This window comes from Hirundo rustica, chromosome 31 (assembly GCF_015227805.2).
Source record: "Hirundo rustica isolate bHirRus1 chromosome 31, bHirRus1.pri.v3, whole genome shotgun sequence".
Classification (NCBI taxonomy): domain Eukaryota; kingdom Metazoa; phylum Chordata; class Aves; order Passeriformes; family Hirundinidae; genus Hirundo; species Hirundo rustica.
In genome coordinates this window covers 1,062,490-1,075,533 of record NC_053480.1, presented here as the reverse complement: position 1 = coordinate 1,075,533, position 13,044 = coordinate 1,062,490, and the positions used below count along the sequence as shown (strand labels likewise).

Here is a 13,044-nt window from a genome sequence, read left to right as displayed (position 1 = left end):
GCCCATAGCTCTTATCAGGGCCCAGCACAGATCTCTCTCTGTTCTAAAGAAGTCTGAAGAAAGTAGCTGTTAAAAAACAGCAACTTCTCCTTCCCCGCCCTTCACCCGGGAGCCGATAGAATCCGGCCAGGCCTCAGGCCAGCTCCCTCCCGCCAAAAGGGGGGAGCAGCAGGCTCAGCTCGATGTTACCTGTCTCTCTCTGGCCAAAGGAAGAAGAAAAAGGACCCACCTACAGGAAATCAAGGGGTTTTATATGGTACTTCCCAAAGTCGCAGCTAACAATTTCAGTAGTCAGAGTAGATGTTAATATTCTAACTAACTTAGGTCTCTGTCTCTTCCAAAGCAATTCCCAAGTCCTGACCTGGAGAATTATTTTACATTCTTTTATAACTAAAAAACTAAACTGTACTAACCCATGACAACCACTTTCCTTTACCAGTGTCCTCTGTTCTCTGATAACTATAATCTAAATCTCTGTAAGCAGGGCCTTGATTTGGTGTATAAGTAACAGGACAAGCAATAACAACTGTGAAGTTGCTCTCTTTCATCGTGGCCTCTCTACATTTCCACCAGCGCTGTGCCACAGCCTAATCATTCTGTGGAGGGTACAAATCCGCCTCTTGTTCATGGTCTGAGAGACCAGGGTCAAAAGAACCAATCATGTAAGGATTTTCATCAAGGGCAGGCAGCAATGTAGGGGAGGGGCTGGCCTCCGAATAGCCCAGTATGTTGGAAGTGTGTTCAGGCAGAGCTGAGGGCTCCGAGGAATCAGTCTCTGAAGTCAAGAAATGGTGGACATCTGTGTGACTTTTTTTAAGAACCACCATGATAGCCCCCATGTGGCAAGGTGCCCACAAGCCTTGGCATTGCTGTTCCTGGCAATATTGAAAGGTTTGTACCCTACTGCCTGCCAGGCTTCCAGTTGAAAAGTCCCACTATAAGGGAAATCTTTTACATGCATGGATGCCCAGTTCAGCAAGGCATGCAACATCTGTACTTTGCCGATATAGGAGCTGCCATAAAAGGTCTAGGTTCCATCTTTGTTCCAGGGATATTTTTCTTTCCATGATTCTTCCACTGCTCACCTGACAGGTGATGGACACATGTTTGGGTTCCTTTGCTGAACTTTTCCTGGTCGATCCCAATTCCTGGTTCCTGGTTGACCTCAATTCCTGGTGCAGTCCATGCCTTTCACTGCCTGTGAAATGCCCAGTACAGGTGTCACTTGTAGCAATGGGGAACAAAGACACATGGAGCTCCTTGCTTGCTCCAAAGAAGATCATTTATTGTAACCAACTGAGCCTTTTTATACTCCAAACTTAAAACTTAATGCAAACAAGCATGCATTGGCTGCCTGCCACTGAGGTGTCACTGCTGACACGCTCCTTAACCCAGTCAGCACTCTGATCATGTGGGGTCCACATGTCTCCCCAGATGATCACGGCCTCGTGCATGAGGTGACCACCAACCACCCTCCGGCCAGCTGACCTGCAGGTGAACCCTTCCCAGAGTACTTTTTGGTGAACCGAAGTGAACAGGATTTAGTAAAGGTGGAAAAGGGCCTTTATTCTGTAAGGCTTTTCTTATTTTCCACAGTTATGGTCATCATTGTCATCTTATGGTCATGGTCATCTCATAGTCACCTCATGATCACAATCATCTGTAACAGTTTTAATTTAATAAAACCATGTGGAAACACTAATTAATGTAGGGGTTTTAGTATTTATTCTCTTTTTGTGGGAGGGAGAGATTAGGAGAAAAAAACAAAGCAGGCTTAAACTTAAAAATGAACAAAAATAGTTTTATTAACATACACTAAGAGAATAAAAGAAAAAAAGAAAGTTGAGAAAAAACCTTAAACAGAATGACACTTTAAAACACACTTCTCTCCTCTTACAGACTATTAACTTTCTTATTAAACAACATAGAAAGACACAACTTGGGATCTTCAGTCAGTTTCACTATTTAGACATAATTACTCCTTACTGTTTAGGAGAAGAGTCTCTCTAAGATGTTTTTATGAAGACATTTGCCACAAGACAAAATAGTCCAGTTCTCCCAATGTCACACATCTGCTGCCGGCCAGAGTTTTTGCAGACTGTGATGTTCTATCAGCAAAGCTTCTCAGTGTATCTGGGGTACTATTTACGAATACTTCTTCTAGTCTAAAATCATCTTTGTCTCAAATGCTGAGTCCAGCTCCATGGATTGCTCAGGCAACTCCTGCCAGGATGAGACAGGGTCATGTTGTCATCCTGTCCTCATCACCATCCTGCAGGATAGATCTGGGTGGAGCCCATGGAGAGAGGGAGCTGCTCCAGGATCCTACCTGATCCCCTTCCATCCATCCTGCACCAATCCCCCTCTGGAATCCCACCCAATCCCACCCCAGTCCTGCCACAATCCTGTTCCATCCATCCCACCTGATTCCGCCCCATTCATCCCACACAAATCCTGGTCCATCCGTCCCAACTCATCCTGCCACATCCATCTCACACCAATACTGATCCATCCATCCATCCCAACTCATCCTCCTCTGGAATCCAGCCCAAATCCCACTCCATCCATTCCATTTGATCCCGCCCCATCCATCCCACACAAATCCTGTGTTTTGCTGTTTGGGTTTTGTTTGGGCTGGATGTTAATATCTTGGAGGTTTTTATGAACACAGAATGCCCAGTGACTTCTAGAGATGGACTTGGGCAAGAGGAAACACCAAGCCATGGCAGTCACCCCTTGTTTTTCCCCTCTAACCAGGATTTATCATTCCCAAGCCTTGGCTGGATGGAGAAGGAGGGTGCAATGAAGAGGAAAATGCCCTGGGGCCCCCAGGAAATTGAGGAGGAAGTCACTGCTCCTTCCCCCCCTCTCTTCTGCTCCACTTCCCAGTCCATCATCGCCCCTGGCTACAGGACAACCCCGCTGCTGAGCCATCCTGTTGGGGATGGATTAGGGGGGATTCCATCCCCTTCCCTCTGACATGGAGTTAAATTTCTTCCCCTCCTTCCCTTCCTTTCCTCATTCCTTTCTTCCTCCTTCTCCTTCTTCATCTTCTTCCTTCTGCTTTTCCCTTCTCCTTCCTTCCTTCCTTCCTGCCTTCCTTCCTGCCTGCCTTCCTTCCTTCCTTCCTGCCTTCCTTCCTTCCTGCCTTCCTCTTCTTGTTCCCTCTCCATATTAATTTTCTTCTTGTGGCTTTCTATCATTCGCCTTCTTCCTTCCTTTCTGTCTTCTGCTTTTCCTTTTTCCTTCCTCCTTCTACTTGTTCCTTTCTCCACTTTATTTTTCTTCTTGTTCCTTTCTCTCCTTCTTCCTTCTCCACCCTCCTTCTTCTCCTTGTTCTGTCCTTCTTTCATTGTTCCTTTCTCTGTTTCTCCCTCCATCGTTGTTCCTTCTTGTTCTTTCCTCTCCTTCTGTCTTTTCATTTTCCCTTCTTGCTGCCTTTGCCTCTCCTTGACCTTCCTCCCCCAGGCACTGAGCTATGGACAGAGACCAGGGAGAGCAAATGCCTGCCACAGAACCTCATGGAAGAGGCCGTTTTGAGCAGCTCCACTGCACAGGAATGCAATGGAGAGGAAAAGCCCCTGAGATCCCCCAAGAGGAGAGGCTGCAAACCTAGCCCAGGGAGCTGCAAGGAGAAAAACCCTTTCTGTGCCGGGAAGGCAGCTGGAGATCCAGCCAGAGCTTACAGGTGGTGGAGAAGCCTCAGGCCAGGGAGAAGCCACGCAGGTACTTGGAATGCAGGAAGAGGTTCAGCTAGAGCTCCAACCTCAACAATCACCATAAGATCCACACTAAGGAAAGGCCCTACGAGTGCGGGGGATGTGGAAAGAGCTTCAGGAAGAACTCCTACCTGATCTAGCACCAGGTGATCCATATAGGGGAATGGCCCTAATTGTGTGAGGAATGTCGGAAGAGTGGAGCTCTGACCTCATCAATCACTACAAGATCCACACTGGGGAGAAGTCCTACAAGTGCTTGGAATGTTGAAAGAGCTTCAGCAAGAGCTCCAGGCTTATCTGGCACCAGAGCACCCACAGAGTGGAAAAGACCTGTGAGCTTGGAGAATGTGGGAAGAGCTTCAGGGGGAGTTCCAGCCTGATCCAGCACCACAGGATCCACACCGGGGAAAAGCCCTACAAATGTGGGGAATGTGGTAAGGGCTTCAGCCCGAACTCCCAACTGAAGACACATGAGCACATCCAAAATCACTACACCAGGCTGGGTCTATTGGGCCTGTGCTGGTGCTTGGGGCAAGATCTCTCCTGATCCTTCTCTCAGTTCCTGGGCCTTTCCCTGTATTTCCTCTCCCTGTGCAGTTGCAGAGGGAAGGGACAGAACAGTTTTCGTGGCTCCCAGCATCCAGGCAGGACCAGCCCATCCCATGGGGTTCTGAGGGGCTTGTGGTGCTCCCCTGTTTGTGGGATATCCCTGCTGGAGGAGGGTGTCCCCCCTTTGCTGCAACCCCAGCCCTCAGGCAGTTCTCAGGCAAACAGAGAATGGCCTCAGCTTGGGCCTCATTTTTGGGTACACCTGAGTCCCTGGACATCTGGATCCCCATTTTGGACTGCACCAGAGCTTTTGGTTATCTGGGACCCCATTTTTTGGGATGTATTGTGTTGGCACAGCCTGATTTCAGTAGTGGCAGTGCTAGAGGGGTGGATTCTGAGAGAAGCTGCTGGAAGCTGTTCCATGTCTGGCAGATCAAATTGCTGGTAGCTCCAAAGATGGGTGTGCTGGATGCAGAGATCCATGGGGATACAGAGATCCACCTGCAGGCCCTGGAGGAGACACACTGAAGCATGGGGATGCCTGAGAAGAAGCTGTGCTCCCGGGCAGGAGCAGCCTGTCCTTGAAGGACCAACCCCGTGGCAGAGTGACACACATTGTAGCAGTTTGAGGGGGGGTGGTGCTTATGGGATGGACTCAGGGTGAAGCAAGTCCTGGAGAACTCTCCCTTGGGAGGGACCCCAGAGTGCAAGAGGGGAACAACTCCTGTCTGAGTAGCAGGAGAAGCCATGGGAGATGAACTGACCATGGCCCCAATTCCCAGTCTCCCTGAAATGCAAGGATAGGAGGTAGAGCTGGAAGGATTAGGAGAAAGGTGTTTTTAAGGGTCCTCTTTTATTCTTCATTACCCTGATCTGAGTTTGTTAGCAATAAATTCATTAATTACCTCCAATTTCGAGCCTATTTTGCCTGTAATCACGCGTGATGAGGGATCTCTCCTGGTCCTTATCTCACTGTATGAACCCTTGGTTAAATTTTCTTTCCCCCGTGCAGTTGTGGAGGGCAGTGAGAGCAGCTTTGGTGGGTGCCTGGAATTGGGCCAGCATCATCCCATTACAATGGGTCATGTCTTTGTGAGGCCCTGTGCTATGGAGCCACAGTTGCTGTTGCTTTTGTCTTCTGTTATGAATGGGCTAGGAGACCAAGTCCAAAATGATTTCAGCTTTTATTAGAAAAATAAAACAGACTTTATTAAAAGAACAGCCTGGGAAGGGGGGGACCTGGCACACACCGCTGCTGCTCCCTTGATGACTCAGAGGAGGAGGCAATCAGTTCCATCTCTGCAGGGCAGATCTGGGTCTTCTCACCTCACAGTCCTCAGGAGGAGGTTGCTGGCTCTTTGTCTAGGGGTGCCATGCTGTTTGAGTGCAGTCTGGTCATGGCAATAAGGCGAAAAGCTTTGGTTGGTGGTCTGATGTTATTTGGTTTTCCCCATCTAAAGATGTTTAGAGATCTTTATTGGTACTAGTGAGGTGAATAAAATTCAAAAACTCCTGGTTATCTATTGAATGTTGCAGGGACTCATGGTTGTGCCCTATTAGTTGTGTTAAAAATGTTGAAGGTGTTAATGTCCTAAATGGTTTGTACCCCATTTGTACCCCAAACCCCAGTTCCTCACCTCCTGAGTTGTAGGTTACATGTTTCTTCCCCAAAACCCCTAAAATCCCTTACCTTCCCTTGGGTTAAGCTTGTGCTGCCCCCCCGCCTACTCTCCGCCTGCTCCTCTTTCCACTTTCTACTGACGTCACAGCTGTCCGTCAAACTGCTGCCTCCACCCTTATGGAAAATGCCGAAACTCCCATGAGGCCTTGTTATAGCCGGAAGTATGATTAACACCAAAAATCCCTAATTAAAACAAGCCGATACAGGACACAGATATATGGAAGACAGTGTTGAATCGGCAAAGCACTCAGGAGCCCTCAGGTGTCGGTGGACCGCTTCCTGGATTCTCACCATGACTTAGAAAGCATCCAGAGAAGGAGACTACCTTGGACCAAAAACAAGCCAAGATAATTCCTAAGAACTCCTATGTGGTAGGAATCCCTACTCTGCAGTGTGAGCAGCAGATTTAAGTTGCACCTCCCCCTCAGTGGTGTCCTGAAGGAGCAGTGGTGTCGTAGGTGACCCCTCAAGCCTTCCCTCTTTTTCAATAAAGGCATTTAAGGAGTTAATCTATTTCTTGCCCTGTTTATTTATACTGCCAGGCACTAGGCCTTATGGGAGTCTCACGTTTGCATAGGAGGCGATGCAATCTTCTGTCATCATGGGTACAAAGGGAGCAGCAGGGCAGTACTCGACGGTAAGGGGGGATATGAACTAGGAACTGATTAACTTACATAACTTATGAGACATTTACAGAACATTTTAACAAACAACTGTATAACTTAACATTGAAACAGGTAATTAACCTTTAGAAACTATTTCCTACATCTTCCACATGATTTTATCTTTTGCAATAAATGCTTGTGAAGTGCCGCCGGTGTCCCCCGTGTGCCCTTGACGCAGGCAGCCCCAACCCTCGCCCCACTCCCCCTCCCACATTCCATCCCGGCTGCCACAGCCTTGGAGCTGCCCTGATGTTATAAACAAGTTCTATTCAAATGATCTATGTTTTAGTTACTTGATTGTTAAGCAATTCCATTAAGATTGTTAATGCTAGTTCTGTTTAAAGAATTTGCCTTATTCCTGTTTTAATATTGATTAATCACCTTATTTACTTGTTTGTTAATTAAGAATTCACCTTATTACCTGTATCTCTGCTCCCATTAGTCAGATAGCATCTGAATATGCAAATAAAAAGAACACTGGAATTCTGGGAACGACTCAAGAACGAGAGACTCTAAAAAGCAGAGAACCAAAGTAGAATCCAGGACTAAGGTCACACTTTAGACTAGTGCAAGGGGTACGGGGGTCTGCCGAAGCAGCTTTATTTAGTCGCCGTGACCTGAGAAGGAGTCCCCCATCGCTGGATGCCCCCTGATGAGCAAAGCGTAATGGATTCCTTGGCAACGGGAAAAAGCCCGCGAGGGGTGTGGGAGTCCCCAGCTTTGCTGTGAAGTGAGGGTGTGTGTACCTGCTCCTCCGCGTTGCCAAGGGAGCAAACAAGTTTCCCCCAGAGTCGAACTAGATAATAAAAGCATAAAAAAGAGCAAGTCTCCTGGCTGTAGCTCTCTCTCTCTTTCTTTCCAGAACACTGGGGGCCCTGGGGCTGCCGGGCCCCTTCCCAGCGCTCCCAGTCTGCCCATCCAGCCTGGAGCAGCCAGCGAGGGCTTCAGCTGGGACGGCAGAGAGGCGCTTCTGGGGGTCCCCACCTCACTTCCTCACTTGGGTTCGGTTCGTTCTTCCCGACTCTGGGGGGGGGGGGGGGGCGGGGGAAATATATATATGTATATATATATATCTGCCAGAAATCTCTCCTCTCCTGCACTCAGCCGAAAGGTTTCCCTTTTTGGGGGAAATCAAAGCCATGCTCATAATTAGGGGTAGGAGAAGTGTAGCTCCAGGGTTTTCCTCTGAGCCGGTGGCAGCGAACATGCAGGGCTAGGAAAGGCGGGCCAGGAGTTCCAGAGAATTTTGTGTTTTCAGATCAATGCCGCCTCGGGCCGGGCCTGTCCCAGGGCTGTTCCTCATCTCCGCCTTTCCCCTCTGTCCTAGAGTGACTTTATGATGCTTGTATCTCCAATCGTCTGTTCTGTTTATGCTGTATATTAAGTTCTATGCCTTTAAGACTAGTTCTAAGAGCAAGGAGAAGCACAGAGTTTGTTTCAAGAAAACTGCCTGACTCCTACACATTCTTCTCAGGACGGGGTGTTCAGCAGAGGCTTAGGGAAACTGCAAGGCAAAGATTTTTTTTTTTTTTTTTTTTTTTTTTTTTTAGTTTCAGCTAGCTAAGGCAAAGAAGTTCCCTAAACTGTTTTTTCTCCCTTTTTATCAAACCTGATTAAACCTATTTAAACCTTCTCTAAACTGAAAACCCAGGGGAGCACTAGGGGCTTCCACCTGCAGCCCACCGGGGCCTGGACCTCAGCATTTTCCAGCAGTGCCAGAGGGACTAGAACTAATAAAAAACTAAGAGACAGCCGAGCTACACCTGTAACGAGTTAATGCTTTGTTCATTGAACTTGCAAACACAGGATGACTCATGATTTTTAAGAGAGCCTTTAAACTTGCAAACACAGGATGACTTGTCATTTTAAGAGAACCTTTAAACTTGCAAACACAGCATGACTCATGATTTTTTAGACACATATGCTATTGCTTAACAAGGCTTTTTGAGCTCCAGGAAGGGGAACTGTGGCTGTTTTCGGAAGATAGAAGACGGTCTCCTAGCAACAAGATAACATCGATATGATAACAGAAGAAAAGAACTGCATAAAACGGAACTGGAAGACCGTAACTGGGCGGCAGTCGGCGGAGTGCAGACTCTCCCTGTCGCCCAGCGCTGCATTTGCTTATGCCCCGCTTGCTGTAATTAATAAAATTTTAATTCGGACTAAATCTTGAGTCGTGCAATTTATAACAATTTGGTGCTGTGACTCGGATGAGAATGTTCTGGTAGAATAGGAATACTGGGGAGGCGCCCCACCTCAGGTGGCCCCAGGATTTCTGTAACCTACCCCGCTCTCACCGACGAACCTAAAACTCGGGACATAAGCAAAGGAGACCGGTCGACCCTATAAACTTTGTGCACAAAGGTCCAGACGAAGACGCAGGACGCGTAAGTATTGCGTGGAATTACACGTGGGGAGCCGTTCGGTCGGGGTTGGGTATCCTGGAGTGTGCTGAGTGTGCTGTGTGAGAGGGGAGCCGGCAGCCGGACACCCCAAGTGAGTGTGGACCCTCAGTAGTGCGGTTCCCATTGCCCGCGAGGGCGTGGGCCACGAACAACGGGAAGCGATTGGTTGCACACGTGTGATAGAAGGCACTCCAGAAGATGGGACAGGGGAAGAGCAAGCCCCCTCCACCCATGAAACTCCCACCTGTGCCTAAAGACAGTCCGTTAGGATTCATGCTAGCTGAATGGAAGCAGTATCGGGACTAGAGATAAGGATAAGGCCAAAATGATACACTATTGTGTAGAAGTATGGGGTGGGAAAGAAATATCTGGAAATGTTTTTTGGCCTGTATTTGGATCATCAGAAGATTGGGTTAGGCAGAAACTCAGCTTATGGGTAAACACTAAGACCCCCTTTAGTCAGGAGGAGAGTGACTATGCAGGTATATGGGTTGAGACCCCGGGTGTGTTCCTATTCAACCTAAAAGAAAAACCTGACTCTCGTGAAGATAAGAAAAGAGGGAAACGAGAGGAAGAAGTTCCCTTAGTTCCACCACCGTATGTACCACCACAAGCCCCTCCATTCCCGGATAATGAAAATGCACAGGAACAGGCTGAGGCTCCACCTAGAGGTCTGATGACTAGACAAAGGGCGAGGCAACAGAATTTATACCCTTTAAGGGAAATGCCCATGGGGGGACCTCAGGCTGGGATAGGGTTTATCTCTGTCCCACTAAGCTCAGGGGACGTACGGGACTTCAAAAAGGAAATGGATTCCCCCCCGGAGGAGGAAAAGATCAATTCATATCCGTAAAATGGTATCCCTATGAATGTAAAGAACCCCAAATATGGCGAGATGGAGGGCTAGGGGAACTTGTTAGAAGATCCACTAGGAGTATCAGAAAGAGTGGACCAATTCCTAGGTCCCAACATTTATACTTTGGACGAATTACAATCCATATTGGGCATCCTTTTCACATCTGAAGAGAAAAACTAAATCTTGAGTCGTGCAATTTATAACACACCTATGGCAAGAACTTTCTCAACTTGCCACCTCACTCCAGAACAAGAAGTTTTATTGTTTCATATTATTCATTCTTTATACTTGTAAGCACTTTGTTTATTAAGTAAAATAGTTTTTTCCTCTTTTCTCCAAAGAAGTTTTTTACCAGACCAGTTAGAAGGAAGGGCCATTTAAGTTTACTTCCCAGAAAGATCCTATTCAAACGTTTTCTCCCAAATTTGTCCCTAAACCAAGACAATACATTTTTATTGGCGCCCAATACTCAAAATACTATCAAGTCCTTTTCCCTGGAGGACCTTCATAGCCTAAGAAAGGATTACACTCAACAACCTAATAAATCTGTAATTAGTTAGTTAGTCCATCTTTAAATGCTACAGACAAAGCTACAATGCTAAATAGTACTAAAGCAAAGCATTTAAGGTCCCTATCACATAATCCAGATATTGACCAAAAAATAATAAAGGAAGCTCACCCTCACTCTCTAAAAACGGGTCCTTCAGCGCTTAAGAAAAATAGCACTAGCAGACTCCAAGCCACCTCAAAAGTAGTAAGCACTGAAACATAACTCCTGCTAACACCTCAACTACGAGTACTAAAATAAATGTTCAAAGCAAAAGTTCCCTCTACCCACCACGCCACCAATGCCACACAGAGCAAATGGATTACCCTCATTACACAGTGTACCTGTATTAAAACCCCAAATCACCCTAAAATTTTAAAAATAATTACAAACTAGCCTAAAAAAACCCTTTAGTTTCACCGATAAACTGAGCAAGTGACACATACTAAAGCAGTTCCACCATACAACCAATTACCAGCAAAAAAACCATGCTCTGCTCTTTTCACTAACAGTTCCTGTCATATTAATAAGATAAAACAAAAGCAAAAAGCAACTGTATAAAATCCCACATGACAAGTTACACAAACTACTGAAGGAAAAAGTAGATCAAGCCAACTCACTGAGCTGAAAGCTGTTCAATTAGCCCTAAACATTTCTAAAAAAGAAAAGTGGCCAAAGCTCTACCTCTACACTAATTCGTAAATAATAGCCAATACTCTATGGGGATGGCTAAAAGAAATTTTAAAATCCAGCTAACAGTGTAAAAGAAAGCCAATTTAGGCTACTAGTAAGTAGAAAAACATTACCAATCAAGTAGAAAAACTACCTATGAAAATCCGTCATATAAATACCCATGTCCCCAAGAGTCAAACTAATGAAGAGCACCAAAACAACAAACAAGTAGATCAGGCTGCAAAAAATAAAAGTGTCAAAGATAAACTTAAATTAGCAACACAAGGGAAACTTGTTCCTTGCTCAATAGGACCATGATGCCTCAGGTCATCAGGGCAAAGATACCACCTATAAGTAAGCACAAGACCAAACAGTAAATCTAACCATAGACCGTATTTCTCAAGTTATCCATAACTATGAGACATATGCTGCAATCAAACAAACCAAGCAAGTAAAACCCCTATAGTATAGCAAGCAGTAATCCAAGTATAAATATAAAGAAGCCTAACAGATTAATTATATTACACTGCCCCAGACACACCAAAGTAAACACTATGTACTCACAATGGTAGAAGCCACCACAGGATGGCTAGAAACCTACTCTGTGCCTCACGCTACAGCCTGTAACACTGTTCTAGACCTTAAAAAACAAGTTTTTAAAAGCATAGTACCCCTAAGAAAATTAAATCAAACAATAGAACTCATTTCAAGAACAACCTCATCAACAACTAGGCTAAGAAACATAGCATTGAGTAAGTGTACCATATTCCCTATCATGCACCAGCTTCAGAAAAAGTAAAAAAATACAATGTACTACTAAAAACCACCCTAAAAGCACTGGGTGGGGGATCATTCAAAAATTAAGAACAGCATCTAACAAAAGCCACCTAGTTAATTAACACCCAAAGTTCCACCAACAAAGCAGACCCTGTGCAATCTAAGCCCGTACATACAGTAAATTAAAAAAAAAGTCCCAGTAGTACATGTAAAAAGTTTATTATAGAAAACAATTTAGATCAATTCTACTTCAAGCATCAACAAACCCATCCATAAGATTGTCTTTACTCAAAGACCAAGTTACACATAGTAAGTAATGCAAAAAGATAAAACCACACAATGTGTACCTCAAAAAGATCTAATTGTTAGGTAAGAACCATAACTATTACTGAGTACTAAATGATACTACCACTATATGTATATGTATATATATATATATGTATATGTATTTGTATATGTATACTACATATTGTTTTATATAAATATATAAGTGTGTAAAATTAATATATATATATTAGTTTTAGTAAATTAATGATATGAGGATAAGGGATAGAATGTCCGAGAGCGAATTTATGATGCTTCTATCCCCAATTCTCTATTCTATTTAAGCTGTATATTAAGTTCTGTACCTTTAAAACTAGTTCTAAAAACAAAGAAAAGCACAGAGTTTGTTTTAAGAAAACTGTCTGACTCCTACACATTCTTCTCTGGACTGGGTGTTCAGCAGAGGCTTAAAGAAACTGCAAGACAAAGTTTGTTGTTTTGTTTTGTTTTGTTTTTTTTCCTTTTAGTTAGTTTCAGCTAGCTAAGTCAAAGAAGTTCCCTAAACTGGTTTCTTTTTTTTTTTTCCCTTATTCTTAAAGCAGTTTAAATCTGCTCTAAACTGAAAATCCAAAAGAGCAATAAGGGCTTGCACCTGCAGCCCACCAAAGCCTGGACCTCAGCATTTTCCAACAGCGCCGGAGGGACTGGGACTGATAAAAGACTGAGAGAGAGCCGAGCTACACCTACGACAAGAACTTTCTCAATTTACCATCTCTGTCCAGAACAAGAAGTTTTATTGTTTCATATTATTCATTCTTTATACTGGTAAGCACTTTGTTTATTAAGTAAAATAGTTTTTTCCACTTTTCTCCAAAGAAGTTTTTTACCAGACCAGTTAGAAGGAAA

At 44.9% G+C, this 13,044-nt stretch overlaps 1 protein-coding gene across 1 annotated transcript in view; it reads left to right on the top strand.

The window, feature by feature from the left end:
- The window catches only part of LOC120764542 (serine/threonine-protein kinase PAK 3-like), a 56,813-nt gene extending 52,017 nt beyond the window's left edge, over positions 1-4,796 (top strand). Inside the window, 2 exon segments of the mRNA XM_040088525.1 lie at positions 3,516-3,659; positions 4,701-4,796. Coding sequence (XP_039944459.1) covers positions 3,516-3,659; positions 4,701-4,796 — 240 coding nt within the window.
- The last annotated feature ends 8,248 nt before the right edge of the window (positions 4,797-13,044 follow it).